Raw genomic sequence first — 17,757 nt, 5'->3', positions numbered from 1 at the left:
AGGAAGTGTGAGCTGAAATCTAAACCCCACTGCCAGTTTGCCACTCTCTCTCTCTTTTTTTTTATTTTATTTATCGCTACTTATTTATTTCTTTACTTTTGAAAGAATGATCAAAGCAGAGCTTCCCGAAGAGCTTCCCGCTGCTACCGTCAACATCCTCAGTCACAGCTCTCTGCATGAAAGCCTGGCTGTGTTTATGTTGTTCAGCGAGCAGTCAACCTCTTGATCTTTCCGCTCTGCTGGCAGCCTCTTTTCTTCTGTGACACAATACTTCCAAAGCGTCGACAAATATGGAAGCCGCCGAACACGACTCTGCAGCAGCTTTGATTGCCGCGAACCAAAGACAAGCGATCAAATGCAAAATGATCAATGGGCATCTCTTTTAAACTGTTATCTAGTGAAGAATGTGTCCAGGGGGTGATTCAGACCACAATACTGTTATCTTCAGACCATTACGTTCTTCTTGTGTTGTGCGTTGCTTTGGGTTATTTTGTGTTTGGGATTTGCTTCCCCCCCACCTCCTCATCTGTGGTCACACTCTTGAACAGAGTCTGCAGAGTCGATGCTTATCAATTCTTTTTAGGATGCGAACAGCTTCGGGAGATTTTCAGCTTTTATCCAAATCAGCTTGAGTTAAACTTCAACAAAAAACGTGCAGCAACTATCCATCAATCGTCCATCAAATCACTAAACCTACAGATTAATAAATATAATTTTCAAATATGCTCTGTACCTCCAAACAGAAAGCAAATCCTAAAACATATTTCAAAGAATTCAAACTCCAGGGTTGCACGACAAACATCACAAATCTGGTTTCTGATTTAAGGTCCTCTAAACAACTTGTATTTGACAATTTTCTACATGCAAAATAGAGCCAAAGTGATTTTTCTTACCTGAGTTGAATATCAGTCACAGGTTTTTTTTAATTAATAAATTCATGCATGCTTGATCTGCAAAAACTAATATGAAAGAGTCTGCATGACCCTCGTCTTCAGTAAACCCTCATCTTTTTCCCCGGGGGGACTCCTGCCTGCAGCAGAGACCAACGTCTTTCTATTCCGCAGCTAATCAGGGATAAAAATGTTCTTAGTAGGAAAGTATTTCCTGGTCAAACGAAACAGTGGCCTTTGTTTCGGGAACAAAGAAAAAGGAGACTTATGCGGGGAGGCAGGGGGTTGTAATGAGCGGCCATTTCCATGCATTTAAGAGGTATTCTTCCGTGTGATCATCCTGGAAATGTCGCCTTTTAATCAGCATCAACGCGTATTTTAATGTATTTCAAAGCCCTTTATTTTGACCAGGTTCACGACTACACACCGTAGATAAGAAACGATTGAGATCTAATGGTGAAAAGAAAAAGAAAGAACAACATTACACTGATTAAGATTCAATTAATCATCTGGTGTGAGAGAGACAAGGAGGAGTCTGAGCCTTGGTCTCTTTTCTTGATATCTTTTCACAAAAGGAGTAAAAACAACAAGCTTATAGTAAGTTAACGCATAACGGCTGACACAACGCAACCAGTAAAAAAGCAGGTTCTGCTGGTCTTCTTTTAGTGATTATAATACTAAATCATTAAATTATAACCACTGTGTAATATTAAAAATATACCTTTTCTTCGTGATGTTCCCTTTATTTCGAACACGTTGGATTTATTATCACTTTATTATGCAAAAACATTCAAAGAAATAAAGCAAATAGTGTGCAAAACTGGGGGCTAAAGCTACTGAATAATGCTGTGAGGGTATCCATGACAAGCCGCACGTTACGTCACGGTGCTTGAGTGGTTTTACAGGCTTCGGTTTACAGGGTAAAATCACCGACTGATTAATGAACTAATAAACGACTGACCTCCTCAAAGATGTGCAGAGGAAGGAGATGAGACTATGGGGAACAAGAGAGTAACAAGTGGGCATCCTAATCTGTATTAGGATTCTTGTACAAACAAAGGAAGCCGAACCAAAAAAAAAAAAAGCCCAGTGTGCTCTGATTGGTCAGCACATTTGTGCACGCCCCCCGAGTGCAGGATGAGTCATCAGCATTTATGAGTCATGCTCCAGGAGATGAGGAACTCTAAAGCACCTGCAAAATTATGAGTTTTTTAGGGCCGACATTGGGCTCGATGGACATTTTTATATATCACGTTTGATTTCATGGGGACTTTAACGACCTTTTTTCCTACTGTGCAACAGCCCACACACATTAAATAAATGCCCATTGTGAAGGAAAACACCAAAAACAAGGGGTGAGGTTTGCTTAATAACACCCACAGGGATTTATTATCGTGTCTCCAACTTTACTTGTCACATTTGGAATAAGGACATGCTGAGCAGATGAAAGCAAATGTGGCTTTTTCTGTTGCACAGCTATGTACAATTTCTACTGTAGTATATAAAATGATAAAGTTGTATAAAGTCAAATTTGGCTAATCTGTAATTAACCAATTAATAATTTCCCAGTTACTCTCTTGTTCCCCAAGACTTTTAAGCATCAGCTGGAACATTTTACTGATATCTAATAATTGTCACCTGTATTATGTGTTTTATTCTTTCTTTCTTTGTCCTTCCAGTCCAGGCACGACAACACGCACATACAGTTCGCATACAGTACAAGGATCGTGGTCATGTATGTACACATCAATACACAGACACACACTGACACACTCCCACGTTCGCAACCACTCGCGCCGACACACACCCGACACACACACACAAACGCAGCATTGTTTGAAGATATTTTCGTCTCGACTTTAGAGCGAGTCGACTCCGTGCTGAGTGCTGAACTCCTGGAAGTCCTCTGGGATGGTGTCTGTGGAAGTGACAGAGTGAGTTAATACGAGACGAGCCGGAAAATCTGAAACTCGCTGAGGTCAAGCTGATTCTTTTTCAGGGCTGTAGTCCTGATGCAACAAAATAAAATGTAATACTGTCCCAGGCGTAAGTTATATAGGTTGTAAAGGACAAGTCATAAAGCTGAGACTGTCCTGTGGTATGTATAATATTACCTGGAGTAATATTTTGTAATGAACACTATTGCAGCTGAGAGCTATGGGAATACCATTAACTCGGTTGGTTGGTGGTTCTCTGTGTGTTTTTTTTTTTTCCTTACCGTTGCAGCGATATTTCAAATTGGACCAGATGATGTTTTCTTGGGAGAAACAGAAGACGCCAAGTCGTCCTCCTCTCATGGTCGTGTCAATGGTCACACCAGAGTCTGCAACCAGCTCAGTTCCCTCGTAAAACCGAGCTCTAAACAAAGATGAGATGAAAGGATTGACACCGTTCTCATACAAAGCCACAAAAGGGTCAGCTACTAAAAAGACTGGAAACAGAGAGAGAAGGCTAACCTGAGTTACAAAAGGCACACTTTATCACTTTTCCTTGTGTGATATGATATTATCTCAATCTTGGCACAAACACTAGAGAAGCAAAATGTGTTTTTAATCGTACCTGATGTACCCAACCTGTGGACGGTGCTGCAAGTACCAGCGGTAGGACACCTTGTCCTTCCAGCCCACGTTTCTCGGGTCCTTCCACAGCAGGCGCACCTGGTCGTTTGTGTCTCCGGTGTGCCACAGCGAGTTCCTCAAGTGCTCCCCGGGGCCCGACGTGGACTTCACCGCCTGACAAAATAAAAGCCCGGATAAGTGAGAACAGATGTGGGGACGGAGAGAAAAGAAGACAGGCAGAAATGTGGAAAATATGTGGAGCTGAACAAACAGGATGAGCACGAATCTCCTGCTGGGGGATTTTGCGACACGGCCTGTGCTTTCACCTTAAGCTGGATGCCGGGCTCGGCCACGGCCCTGAAGGGCGTCGCCTGCCAGTATGTCTGCTCGGTCTGCTTCCACATCACCACGTAGAAGGAGGATGAGTCCTGGTAGCCAAAGATGAAGCCGGCGTAGTCGTCATCGGTGACTGTGTTCACGTGAAACGTCCCCTCAAAGTCCACTCCGCTGAAAGCAGTGTAACCTGAGAATGGAAAGGGTAATCAGTACAATATATTATATTTACTTGGTTGTATTTAACTGGCTGATATTCAACTCAGAGAGGGAAGGAAATGCATCTTACCAACAGCAAGTCCTGGGTCACTATTCATAGTCTGAACAATTTCCATTCCCTGTTTGGAAACAAGAGAGAGGTGGTAATGATTCTTTTAGTACTAAGCTAATTAATTGCAACCTTTTTTTTCATTCAATGAAAATATTCACCGATCAGGCATAACATTATGACCATCTGCCTAATATTATGTAGGTCTCCCTTGTGCCTTTAAAACAGTGTGATGGGCCTTCTGAGGGTGTCCTGTGGTGTCTGGCAACCGGATGTTCTTAGTGGGGGGTCTTTGAGGGGAGGGGCCTCTGTGGATCATCCCACAGATACTTGATCAGTTTGGAATCTAGTGAATTTGGAGGCCAGGTCAACACCTTGTGCTGTTCTTCATGTTTTTTTTTTAGTTATTCCTAAACTGTTTTTGTGTGTGTGTCTGTGTCAGGCTGCATCCTGCTGGGGATGGCTGCTGCCATCAAGGAGTGTCATTGCTATGGGGTAGGGGTGCCTGGTCTGGTCTAGGTGGGTGCTACATGTCTAAGTAACATCCACACGAATGAATGCCAGGTCCAAAAGTTTCCCATCAGAACACTGAATTGTCACAAGATCACCACCTGTCAGTGGTTTTAATGTTGTGGCTGATCGGTGTAGTTTCCGTGGATGAAACTTTATTAAGATGTTATCACTTTTTGAGATCAGATGTGTTAAGTCGTGGCTAAATTAGAAGTTACAGTGCCGTTGGAGTTGTGTTTACAGCCCCCACGTGAATATAGTCCAACACTCTGCTTTATCCTCAGGTTTTGGTTTCAACCAGCTCCTTAAGTAAAAGTCTTCATCTTCTTAAGCTGCTAAATGCCTAATTATCCTCTCCAGATAGTTGCTTACTGCTACACTAATAGTATAGCATGGGTTTTAAACTGCTGCCTGCTAAGGTTGGAAACCCACGCAGGGAGAGTGCAGTCACATTAACTTACACTAAGCCCTTTACATGAGGAGGAAAGTTTCAGCACTTAACAATCTCACCTGGTTCAACACAACCCAGTTGGGGTCAATCTGAGCGTCGCCCTCGGGGTCCAGCACCACCGTCTGATAGGCCCTGAAGTCGGTCAAGGTCACCTCCGCATTCTCGGGACAGTTGTCGATCCTGTCAATCACTTTGTCCTGGTCAAAGTCAGACTCGCACACGTCCCCGACGCCGTCGTCTGAGGAACGAGAGAAAGGGAGTCAAATTAAAGTTAAAAAGATTGCGCGATCATGATGATACAAGCGCAGACACAGCGATAATAGGATTTTAGAGCGGCTTCACTGAAATGTCAGAAAGGATTACTTCCAAAGGAAATAATGTCCTTGTTCAGAAGCTGTAGAGCTGCGAGACCTGAATGTAAAATATCCTAAATACTGTATGTTGCCAAAGGGATAAAAAGGTCCTTTCTCCAGGGAGTATTCACTTTTAATACATTTACTCTCACTTTGATGGACTCGTATCATAGCTCACTGTGATCTGCACCCTGCTGTGTGACTGTGTCATTTCATAGTGTTACGCCGAACTGCAGAGATAATAAAATATGTCACATCTACGGTGCAGATTATTAAATGGTCACAGATTGGGTAATTCTTAACGTGCTTTATTGATGGCTTAATTTGACAAAAGTCTCACTTACTATGTGTGTGTGTGTGCGGGTGTCGATTAATTCTTTTGCAAGGCGGCTTTGTGTATTTGTAGGAATGTCGGCATTGTGCAAGGCCCCTTTCTCTGTATGCTCACAGAAGCACTGATAGAAATGCATCATTAGGACAAAGCTGAACTGACAACTCTATTAAACATCTTCGGGACAACCTGAAGGTCTCTGTCTGCTCTGCATCGCTGATCTCTGCCAACAAAACAGCCTTGCCCCTTTTGATTTGAGCTGACACTCAACTCCCATTTGCTTCAGAGACCATTTTAACACAGGTAATGTCACACTGAGTCATAAAACTGGCAAAACGAGTTCAGGCACAAGAAAAAGAAGAAAAAATTGTGCATTTACTCCCTCCAAAATTGCCACTTAATCTGCTCAAGGTTGCCATTGCTTGAACCGCGTAGGTGTGAAATTGAGGCACAAAAATGCACATAAATGTCAGTCAGATGCGGTTCAGGGTTAGTTTCAAATGGAGTTATTGTTTATCTTTAAAGAAACAAGATGATTTTCAACCAGAGCAATATCTGAGAACAACTGTATTACTGTTTTCACTGTGAGGTGAATTGAGACTCACTGTTGTCATCTGTCTGGTCGGGGTTTGGCACCAACCGACAGTTGTCTGGTCCCGGCGGTATGTTATCCGGTATCCCATCATTGTCATCATCATCGTCGCACTCGTCACCCAGTCCGTCTTTGTCAGTGTCCAGCTGGGAGCTATTGATCACAAGTGGGCAATTGTCCTTGGAATCCTGGTGACCATCGCCATCACTGTGCGGGGGGAAGCGACACGGTGACGTGAGACAAATAAAGAAGTGGTGGTACTGCAACTGCAGCTTAACAACACAGAGGCCGGCGGTGTTATTACCTGTCTTGGTTTGTGTCGCAGGAGTCTCCAACCAGGTCATTATCAATATCAGACTGAAAAGAGAGCAGAATGTACCAATGGGATAAAGTGTGAAAAGACTCTATGACAAGCTAATGGTTGAGATCTTACTAAAGTACAAGTAGTCTCTGCAGTAAAATAGCTCTAGTCACTGATATATTCCTGCAAATGATGTTATTAGATAGTTTTGAGTCATGAGTGAATGGATGAAGTGGTTAGCAAATGAGCTACAACTAGAAATTAGACATATCTGAGTTTTCGAATGTTTCCTGGAACATTTTGACCTCTTGAGGCCTCAGAACATTATTTGATTTAGACCATTTTTAATATTTAACAATGCATTAACATTTTTATTTTCTATTAATCTAAAGTATCTTGTAATAGAGTCAGATAAATGTAGTTAATCAAATACTAAACTACAAATACCTCAAACTTAAAGGACCCGTGAGAGTTGGATTAGTGACACCTAGTGGTGAAGTCTAACATTACAATCACTTACATACCAACTATATACCTCTCCCTTTCTAAGTGTGTGCAACATAAAACTATATTCTATTTCTATTCATAGATCCCCCTACATCCTACACACTCGTCCCTTATATATATATATATATATATAACTCTTGAGTGACTGTATTTCTGCCTCATGTGACTCTGAGTAACCTGGTTTGGGTTGGGAATGTCGGGGCAGCTGTCGCAGGCGTTTCCCACTCCATCTCCATCCCGGTCCAGCTGGTCTCTGTTCTGGACTCGTGGGCAGTTGTCCAGGAAATTCTTTATACCTGTCGGGAAATCGCCCCCGAGGAGATAATTGGTGTCAGTCAACGCTCAGACCCAGCTCTGGCACAGTGTAAATCTACTGAGGTCTATTTTATTCATGTAATCGTGGTCATTTTACCAAATATTTTGCAGTTCCTACATGCCAGTAGGAAAAACAAACCATATTACATCTGTTGAGCAACTGATATTTAGTCACGTATAGACTACCACTATATCTTAAATCAGTTTTCTGTGAGTGACTTCACAGCCGCCTGTTCTTTTTAATTTCACCACTTGGATGCACTGTTGCTTTTGCTATGTAGGTGCAACCGGTCTGTGCTCAGAAGGTATTTTTGTTCATCGCGGGGAGGCAGCAGCAGCAGCAGCTCCACAAACGCATAAAGGTCAATCTGCAGCGATGGAAGAAAAACTATCTTGTATCCTGCAGGGTTTTTTTGAGGTGTAATCATACTGGTGAATGATCAAAGCTCGAGTTTGCTCTGGGTTCAGACTGCTGTTGGCTTTTATTTATTTATTTTTTATTTTGTGGTTTGTCATGCCTCACCTGACTTGTGCAAGTCATACATTTAAACAGTATGATAATGTAAAGATATCTGTAACTACGTGTAATAATCCGTCTGTGGCGTGATTGTTTAATAATTTACTGAGAGAGCTTGGTGGAAACATGAAGGAGAGGGCAGAATAATAAGTCATAACAGTGAGCGCCTTCAGTGATGCTGGTTATATAACACGAGCGTCAGTTTTAGTGATGTAATTTCCCTCCATACCATCCCCGTCCATGTCGTCATCGCAGGCGTCCCCTTTGCCGTCGCTGTCGGTGTCTCTCTGGTCAGGGTTCTCCACCATGCGACAGTTATCACAGGCGTCTCCGTGGCTGTCCTTGTCGCTGTTCCTCTGGTCCACGTTGGGTTTTAACCAGCAGTTGTCCTGAGATACACAACATAACACGTGCTGGAGTTGGTGTATGTCTGGCGAATGTGTTAGTCGGCCAAAAGAGGCGTGCGCTTCAGAGCTGAAGCATTAAGTTGATTAATTCATCAGTCGACTTCCAACGGAAGACAGTTTTGATGGTTAATCAACGGGGCAGGGAGCTCACTAATTAACAGATTACGTCTTGTTTGATGAGCACAAATGTACATACAGGCTAAAGCGCGGTTATTGCCATGACTTCAGTTTTTGTTTCTGATTTAAAACACAAGACACAAGATGTGCTGGTAGGTGGACTTTGTAACCTTTGAACAGACCCAGGCTAGCTGTTCCACTCTGTTTCAAGTCTTTATGCTAAGCTAAGCTAACTTGTTGTTGGAGATGGTGCTCTCAGCAAGAAAGTGCATTCCCCCCAAATGTCAAACTACTTCCTTGTGCCAAACAACAGTGACATTTTCTAGTTCCACCTTCTAAATGCTAAACATGTGCTGCTGGAAATTGTCAGCTGTGTCTTCAAATTGGCCGACCGGTAGTTGGACAAAAAAGCGTTGGGCCTAAGGAAACTGTGACATTTCTTTTTTTACTAAATCAGTCAAGAAATAAAGTGATAATGAGAACCATTAGACATGGGCGTTTGTGGAAACATTTCCACCCACCTGCTCGTTTGGAATACCGTCACCATCTGCGTCGTCGTCGCAGGCGTCTCCGTGACCGTCCCTGTCTGCATCCTCTTGACCAGAGTTAGGGACGTAGATGCAGTTATCCTGTGGAGATGGTGAAATGGTGAAAAATGTCCTTTTTGTTTCAAAGAAAAGTTGCATTTTCAACATGTTTACCTTTCTGCAGTTTGGATCCTTGCATTTGAGCTTCTCGTCTGGATAACCGTCAATATCAGTGTCCTTCCCGCACAGGTATCCATTCCCGGCCCAGCCAATTCCGCACTGACGAGACAAATGAAACTCCTCAGACAGGAATGTATGGACTCGTGCTCATGTTTGCAAACAGGTGAGTGGTGTAAAATCCTACCTGGCAGGTGATGGTCCCGTCTCTTTCCGGAATACACTGGGCGTTGACGTCGCAGGGGTTGGTCAGGCTGTTGCCGCAGCTGATCTCCGGCTTACAGCCCTTCACCTGGTCTCCTGTGAAACCTGTCTTACAGCTGCCACAGTGATAGGAGCCCTGTGTGGGAATGGGGACAGCCGGATGTGACAGTTGAAAAGCCAAAAAGGATGAAAACGGAGTAAACTGTCCTCCGTGAGCCGTGTGTGGCGGTGGGATAACATTTCGCTCACCACAGAGTTGTGACAGATTGAGTTGGCGGCGCATCCTCCGTTGTCGGGCCCTTTGCATTCGTCAATATCATCACAGACCTAAAGTGTGCAAAAAGCGACAAATGTCATGTAGTTAATGTTTGATAACCATATCATACCCATAAGGCCAGTGACACAGAACACTTTATCCCTCGAAATGATTTAACAATTTAAAATAAAGTTTACAGTGAGATTTATGCCTGCAAACTTACTCCCCTTGTCCTGGTATAGGTGGGACATGTGCTTTTTATCAGTGTGTCACCTGAAATAAACCCTGCAGCTTTTTTAAAATGAGGTTACAGGTTTTCTTTGATCCGTAATATGCATGCCACCGTTTCTAATTATTATTATTTTTTAAATTTTCTCCTTTTTTTTACCTGTTTGTTGTTCTGAGCGTACAAGATGCCGACCCCCTCCACGGCCATGCCGGTGAAGCCCAGCGGACAGGCGTCGCAGCGAAAGCCCGGGACGGTGTTGACGCACTTCACTCCGGGGAAGCAGGGGTTAAACTGGCACTGCAGAGAAAGGAGGACATGAGCTCTGTTGAAGCAGCAAAAATTGTATGTGGTTCTCACAGGGGCTTCTTCACAAAAGCTTTTAGGTCCGATGACACTTTTGCTCATGCAAAAAAAAGAGGTCAGGAAAATACACACAAACACACACACACACATCCTTGTATGTCTGTCTTTATAAGTTCTGCAACCATCAATCTCTTGCTCAAACTCCCAAACTTCTATCTTTACCCGAATCTTTGGTCCCTAAACCCCATTATGCCATTTTTGACTCTTTGTCCTTGTGTGCCAGATAATACTAATAATGCTGCATGCCCTTGAACTCTCTCATGGACATTTAGAAGCCACAAAACCGTTTCTAGAGCATTATCACACACTCAGGTGGCGCTCCGTGTTTTCGAAGACCGTCTAAAATTGTTCCGTCAGGGTGACCTTCAGGTTGTAATCTGTGGGCGTATCCACACTGGTCGGTTTTGTTGAATGCCATTGGTGCCACCTCTCTTCTGAGATTATCTTGAAACAAACAAAATACTGTCTGCACATATTTGGTCAACGGAGCAAAGGCCACGGGAATGCTGAGCAAAAGGTGCCCAACCTTTTCATAGCTGCTCTTTTCTGCTATTCTACTGATCATTCATTCATTCATTCATTCATTTTCTGTAACTGCTTGTCCTCTGTAGGTTCACGGAGAGGCTGGAGCCTATCCCAGCTGTCACTGGGCGAGTACACCCTGGACAGGTCGCCAGTCTGTCGCAGAGCTAACACACTCACACCTACAGCCATGTAGAATCACCAATTAACCTAACAAGCATGTCTTTGGACGGTGGGAGAAAGCTGGAGTACCTGGAGAGAACCGACACAGACACAGGGAGAACATGCAAACTCCACACAGAGGCACCTCTTTTATACATAAATCAAGTGTTACAGACAGATATATATATACCAGCATCATTTAATGGCATCAAGGTGTATGCTATAATTTAAGAACAACCCTTGAGGTGGATTAATCACGCTCTGTCACTTAATATGCTTTTCACTGCAATCTAAAACCAGAATATGAACCTTCTGCTATAAACCATAGCTATAATTTCACAAGAACCGGTCCTAAAATGTAGAAATTTGTTGTGAAACTGGGTGGAAACTGCACTTTACCTCATTCACGTCGTCACAGTTGAACCCATCCCCGGTGTATCCATCAGGACAGGGTCCACACTCGACGCCGTCCGTGGTCTCTGTGCACATATCGTCACGGAAACAGATGCCCGGGGTGCACCTTTGTTTCATCACCTCGGTTCCTCCCAGACCTTTAAATGAAGATGAGAAAACAGTACAAAAGCATTTTATTTGTCAATCTATCCAAAAAAAAAAAAAAAGTCATTAAAACGTTATATTTGCTGAAGATTATTGGAGATTTTTCGTACCGCAGGCCTGACACTCTGAGATTGTGTTTCTGAGAAAGGAGGTTTCTTTGACCTGGAAAGAGTCGAACATAAACAAGTTTATATGCAGCCACACAAGCTGTCAGGGAGGTCAGGCCTGAGGAGGCAGAGATTAAGTGGCCCCGGTGGAACTGTGAGAGATTGTTACCTGCTGAATGAGGACGTCTTTCAGCTCGTTTATCACCTTCGTCAACTCCAGCATTTGATTGGACAGCTGCTTCGTGTTGACCCCTAGAAGAAAGAGGCCGTTATTTTGTTTAACTGAAACAGGGGTGGGTGGGGGAGTTTGGGAGGTTTGCCCCACGAGTAACCGTGACAAACAGTGACTGTTGTTTTCCTGCGTCTGGGATTGTTTTCCTGGGAAACATTTGGTCATCTCTGCGGACGTTTTCCTCGCACAGAAAGAATCTTACCCAGAGTTTGAACGGAGTCTCTCTGCTGGAAATGGCAGTCTTGTAGCGAAGCAACATTCTCAAATGAGTCCCCGACCACCAGCTTTAGCTCATCTAAATTCTCCTGTTAGAATAAAACAAGCGGACAAATAAGCCATCTGGAGGCCCACAGAGAGCCATGTGGACAGAAGCATATTCATTATTGTATGGAAATAGTGTAAATGAGGAGTCACCTGCTCTCTGGCCTGCATGGTCTTTAAATCCACTGTACCATAGCCTGCTGGCAAACCCTGGAAGGCAGCGGGGAGATCCCTGACAGTTTCCACCAGCCTGCAGTCCAGATGCAGCTCCACCCCGCCCGGCCCCTGCTGCTGCATCCCCCTCAGGTGGAACAGCAGTCGGTGTTTTTGGCCATCTGCCAGCACCAGGTTGTTGAAGGTAACAGAGCTCATCCTCTTGTCAGTCCGCTGGTAGCGTAACACGGCTTTGAGAGGACGTGGCGGTGAGAAAAAAAGAGGAACGGAAGAACAGATTGTCTTACAAAGGGTTCATCCATCCATATTACAATCTGAGATGAATGCTACTATCTATATGATGTTAAGAAACAGTTTTTATTGAGTTTCACCATCTTTGTTTAGCACTTTATCATGCTAGCATTTGCAAAACAGAACAAAAATCAGTTCAATATGCAGGCATTTGGTCTTTAGCCATACTTAAATGTTGTCCTCCAAACTAAGAAAAGGGCAGATATCCACCAAAGTTCATGCCAAGCCAACCAAAAACTTGGTTCCAACGGTGCAATGACAGACATACACTAATGCTAGAGTGGCTAAAAGCTTATTTTCTTTCTAACCCCTAATTTTGACGTGTCCATCACATTTTAATTCTAATACTGCGTCAAATTGTCTTTCAAAAGGCAATGTCCTTGTCACACTGGCTAAAAACTCACATTCTTATGTTTTGATGTTGTTTGTCCTACGTCATTTCCATTGCCTTGATAATATTCATTATCTTTACTTTCATGTCCATTGCTGGGTGACCAGCGTGACACGTTACAAATCAGAGTTGAGCTGCCTTCACATTTTTAAACGTTGTAAACCTGTCATGACGTCCGACAACGTCCACAAGGACGTCAGAAACACATGTAGCTGGATATAAGCATACAGCGAATAAAGCATTAGAGTTCATAAAGTTGGTATAGTCCTGAATTTTTTCTTTTTTAAATAAACAAATAAAGGGGGAAAGCTGTCTAAGATGATAATAAAATGTTCCTGAATAGTCTCCTTCAGAGCAAAACTGATTCTTTAAGCTGATGGTCTAGTGATTTCCTCTCTTTGTTTTCGGTCTCCACTAACTCCAGAGGGAAATATTTAAGATTTTAGCGGCTAAATTCTTTACAATGTTCTCCAGCTGTGTCTTTCTACTTCTGTCTGATGATGGCCAGCGAGTATACAGTCAGTTTTTAGATTTGAATTAAAGGTCTGTAATTTAACCCATTGTGTAGGTGTAGGTTCAAAACGCCAGAGCACCTTTAAATGTCCACCTACCTCTGTTGAGCTTCCCCATCACGGTGAACTCAAAGTACTTGCTGTTGTCCCTGGGGTTGTACAGGCTAAACACGGTGGTTCCGGTCTTGGGCTGCAACTTGAAGGAGGCCAGGATGAAAGCCTCATTCACCCCTTGCTCAGTAAGACCCCCCTGCAGCAGGTCTGGCAGGCAATCAGGCGAGGTGAGCAGATCATACACTGTTGACAGGGAGCAGAAAGAGCGGAGCGGAAAAGCACATGAGTAATGGATGATGAGATATGAATATTTACAACCTGCAGCCGCACTCCGATCCCAGAGTAAACAGTTCCTGAGTCAACAAGGCGGCGGTGATGATGTTGACCCAGTGTTTGTTGCTCTTCCGAGACGCTGTGTCAATCAGTCAGCAACAACTTGGCTGGGATGTTTGGCTTAGAGAAATCACAAGGAGGTGGTTTCTAAGCACATCAAAGCATCGTGCTGTGCTAGTCAGATGGCGTTTCATTATTTTATTTAGGTCTGTTCTAAAACTGTTTGGATTACAGTGGCATTTACTGGCAGAGTTTAGACATACCGTACCCACCGACATGCTGCTTAGTAAGACTGAGGAGCAAAACACTGATGGTTTGAATCTTCCTTTAATAAAGTCACCCGGGAGCTGGGCAGGCCACAAGAGGATGTGCAGAGAATCTCTAGTCCACCATCTGCACACACCATGAATGCACAAGTACCATAAAAGCAGTCTGCAAGGCCCTCTGTCGTGAGGAAAGGAAAATTGCTCCCAAATGCTCCCGGAGAGTCGGCCGTTATCAGCCAAGATTGCCCCAGATGAGATCTCTCCTTCATTCTTTTATTTCCCTACTCTGCCCCTTCTTGTGTTTCGACAGGCGCATTTCAACATGGAAGCTGTGAATCTGTGCACGGATTCCGTGACGTTGTCAGCATGACATCGAGATCTTACAATATAATATAAAGAATAAAAGACATGAAGAGATGAACAAAACAAGAAGAGAGCAAAGGAACCTCTGTGTATGCTTCATGTCTAACTACAACAGTCCTGCTGTTCATAAGTCTTCTGGACAGGGTGCTTTGTAGCGGTCGGGATCATCTTACACGAGAGACCCTGAGAATGTGCCTCATTTCACCCCCTGATTAACCTCAGATTTCAAGCTTCATAAACGACTTCAGCTGAAAGCCATAAAGTAATCCAGCGTCTTGTCCCGTCCTTAACGCCGGGGCATAAATCCGTCACAGCTAGATTACTATAAAGTGCCCAAATGGTCGGCATTCTTCCTTTCAAAGTGCTTCAGCAAATGCTTCGGGCTGTTCGGGAGTCTGTGTTCAGGAAACTCTGATTTATCATACACAGAGGCGACGAGGGAATTACATCAGCAACATCAGCATGTAGTTAACGTAAACAGAGACGCCGCAGTCGACCATCATGGGTGAGCTAGCTAAGAGGAGCACGGATCCATTATATCACGTGACGCAAAACGCGGTGAGGATGTCACGCTCACATTTGCGTTACACAAATCTGCATTAACTGATTAGATGCTTCTGAGGCAGCAGATGCATGAATATAACGACGTATCATGACCTTTAAGTTTCATGTTGCTAGCATTGCTTTACTCGCCTAGTTGCTTAGTTGCTACAGAGGAGGTGGTGGAAACCAAAAAAGAACTAAAAGTCAATTCAATCCACCAACTCAGAAGGGAAATATTTGACTTTTTAAATGCTAAATGCTCCGCTATTGTCACACGCTGGTTGCTCGCTGTATCTTTCTGTGATATAATGCTAAGTAGGATGCTAGCATGAGTTGCTAGCATGAGAAAACTGCCAAAAAAAAAAAACAAAGCTGTGAGACTTTGTTCCAGACACCTAAACAATAGGTTCAAACTCATTATACACAAAGAGAAACTGCAGCTGGTCATTCTCAGCACTACTTTCATGTTTTCATGTAGCATACATTTTAAAATGATTGATTTTAGCCTCTTTGAGGATGCGTTTTGGACCCAAGTGGGACGTCTTTGCACCCAAAGCATTGAGATAGAAATTCCAGTAATCTCATCTTATCCATCAGATGTCGTTTCTATTGATCAATAACCAGAATAACTCTTAGAGAATACAGTTTCAGCTTTGTGCTCCCGAAGCTGACAACTTAAGCGCCGCTTTAAATCGGTCTCCCTCCTTTTAAACACGGTGAATTGCAGTCATGCAGCCAGTGAGCCATTTGCAAAGGAAATGATAGATGATGAACTCCATTAAGCTGGACTTGTTTTATACATAACATCAGGCGCCCGTTGCCAAAAAGATTGTCGGGATTAATGGGCGCCTGAAAGGTACGCCATCAATCACCGGAGCTGATAAACTATAAACACAGATATTTCGGTGTCAGCTCCACGATTTCGTGTGTGTGTGTGACCTTGGATAATTTTGTGTGGGACTGTAAGACCGTGTCAGGGAAGGACAGAGAGGACGGAGAGGAGAAGAGAGGAGAGAGACTTGGAGTTTAATATTACGCCCAGATCATCTCTGATCATTCCCATGTGTGTTGCCGAGCTGGGACGAGCCAGAGAGCTGAACCTTCCTGAGCTGAAGTAATCAAGCAGATCCGGAAAGATGGATATGAAAAGTAGGATGACTTTACTTCAGAGGAAGGATGGGCTTAAAACTTTTGTCTTTTGTCTGAGCCCTGTCAGAAAAAAAACCCCAAAATAATAACATTTATCTGCCCCGTCTCTTCTCGGCGACTGACAGGGATATTTAGCATTTTATTCGTACCTCAGTGAGTATCACCCACCGTGTCTAATCCTTTGTGTTCTTTGGTTCTGCATATGATATTCTCTTTCACAGTGTCTGCTTCATCCATTATGTATTAAACTCATACATGCCGTGTTAAAATACCCAGTGCTGGAGCCATTAAATCTTTTTTGACAGATAATAAAAACGGAGGATTACATCACAGCCAGGATATAAAAATTAAAAAAAAGAAGATAAAAATATCAAAGACATCTTTCTTTGAGTCTTTGTGTGTGTGTTTTATTTTGAACAATGAAGAGAAAACCTTAAAGGATGCTGCACTTTTCTGCTGCAACTGGTAATCCCCAATCAATATGACACATTTAGTAATAAAAAAAAAATGAAATAACACACGTTAAATAGTACTCACCCAAAGCCTGGGCTTCCACGTTCAAGCACAGTTTTAATAGCAGCTGCGAGGCCAGAATCAGGGCCGTCCACACACCCATTTTGTCCTTTCAGCTGGTCCCAGATCTGCAGTTTCTCTGTAGTGTAGTGACTTATCTCTTTGCGACAGTTTCCCGTATGTCTGCGCCGGCTGTGAGTGGTGCATCCGCGTCCTTGCCTCCCTTTTTGAATCAGAACTGAGGCGAGGCTGTCATGTTAAGCCTTACACAAGCTTGTTTTAGTGTGTGTGTGTCTGAATTGGTGTGTGAATGTGAAAGAAGGGCTCGTAGGAGTCTTATTGAGGGAGGAGCATCGGGGCCCGAACCTGCTTTTTTAAAAGCTTCCTCAGACGGCCCCATGTAGAGAAGGAGTGACCTGGGGGAAACTCTTTACATTGGCTCCTACTTGCTGCTACCAGTTCCCACAGGCTCTTTCACAAGTCTATAGAACATGAGCGGCTCCCAATTCAGCCCACGTCTGGTCCCTGACATCATGCCTTTATACCAGTTTGAGCCCAGAATATTTTTAGTTCCCGCTTGGGGTGAATTTCTAAAAATCTGCATCATCCTCCAGTTTCACAATTTCTTCTTCCACTGAAAGATGTGGAGATTCTTTCACTTTCCTTACAGGGATCAGATGTAGCACCTTTCCCCGCACGCCCCCTGCTTTTCCTGGGCAAACTCCACAAGCCATGTTAACCAGCCGAGCTTCAGACAGTCTGCTGGCTGGCTCGCCCGCCCTCCAGGTCGTCAGCATGTCTGGCACCACGCGACTTGCCACATTTGGCAGAAATGGAGAGGCTCAGGTCTTAATGATGTTTGTTTTTCCCTCTTTCCTCGCCTGTTTCTGTTTCTTTTTTTTTTTCAAAGCCTTGTTCCAATGGGTGGGTACCTGCCCTTGAGCGGAGAACGCACTGAATCCGCATTAATGATGTTTGAATGCTTCACTCTTTCAAGTCTGTCTAGCTGCAAGATGCACTTAAAAGGATCAACACAAGTATCTATGGCAACAAACAGCACCAAATGAGTCATAGTTTCCATACATCTTACCACAGGTGTTCCTGGTTTTGTTGCGTGCTG

The 17,757-nt window shown here is 43.6% G+C and overlaps 1 protein-coding gene across 1 annotated transcript; it reads right to left on the bottom strand.

Annotated features, from left to right (window-relative positions):
* Positions 1-1,101: 1,101 nt before the first annotated feature.
* Positions 1,102-16,955, bottom strand: thbs4b (thrombospondin 4b). The gene is made up of 22 exons (XM_084572151.1): positions 16,662-16,955; positions 13,516-13,713; positions 12,202-12,452; positions 11,990-12,092; positions 11,725-11,807; positions 11,559-11,610; positions 11,290-11,441; positions 10,003-10,140; positions 9,608-9,685; positions 9,342-9,494; positions 9,152-9,256; positions 8,972-9,079; positions 8,156-8,315; positions 7,272-7,390; positions 6,591-6,643; positions 6,300-6,493; positions 5,070-5,248; positions 4,071-4,119; positions 3,775-3,971; positions 3,450-3,622; positions 3,109-3,248; positions 1,102-2,808 (listed from the first exon to the last, which is right to left on the bottom strand). Exons 1-22 carry the CDS (start codon positions 16,738-16,740, stop codon positions 2,750-2,752), a joined length of 2,823 nt encoding a protein of 940 aa, XP_084428277.1. The 5' UTR covers positions 16,741-16,955; the 3' UTR covers positions 1,102-2,749.
* Positions 16,956-17,757: the final 802 nt, after the last annotated feature.

Source organism: Chelon labrosus (assembly GCF_963514085.1).
Source record: "Chelon labrosus genome assembly, chromosome: 22".
NCBI lineage: Eukaryota > Metazoa > Chordata > Actinopteri > Mugiliformes > Mugilidae > Chelon > Chelon labrosus.
This window is presented reverse-complemented; position numbering and strand designations above follow the sequence as displayed.

Excerpts from the sequence above, each read along its gene's own strand:
- thbs4b (XM_084572151.1), bottom strand. The coding sequence starts at position 16,740 with ATGGGTGTGTGGACGGCCCTGATTCTGGCCTCGCAGCTGCTATTAAAA. Across the intron at positions 11,611-11,724 it reads AAGACGTCCTCATTCAGCAG|GTCAAAGAAACCTCCTTTCT; the intron begins GTAACAATCTCT and ends GACTCTTTCCAG. Across the intron at positions 6,494-6,590 it reads TGCGACACAAACCAAGACAG|TGATGGCGATGGTCACCAGG; the intron begins GTAATAACACCG and ends CCCCCCGCACAG.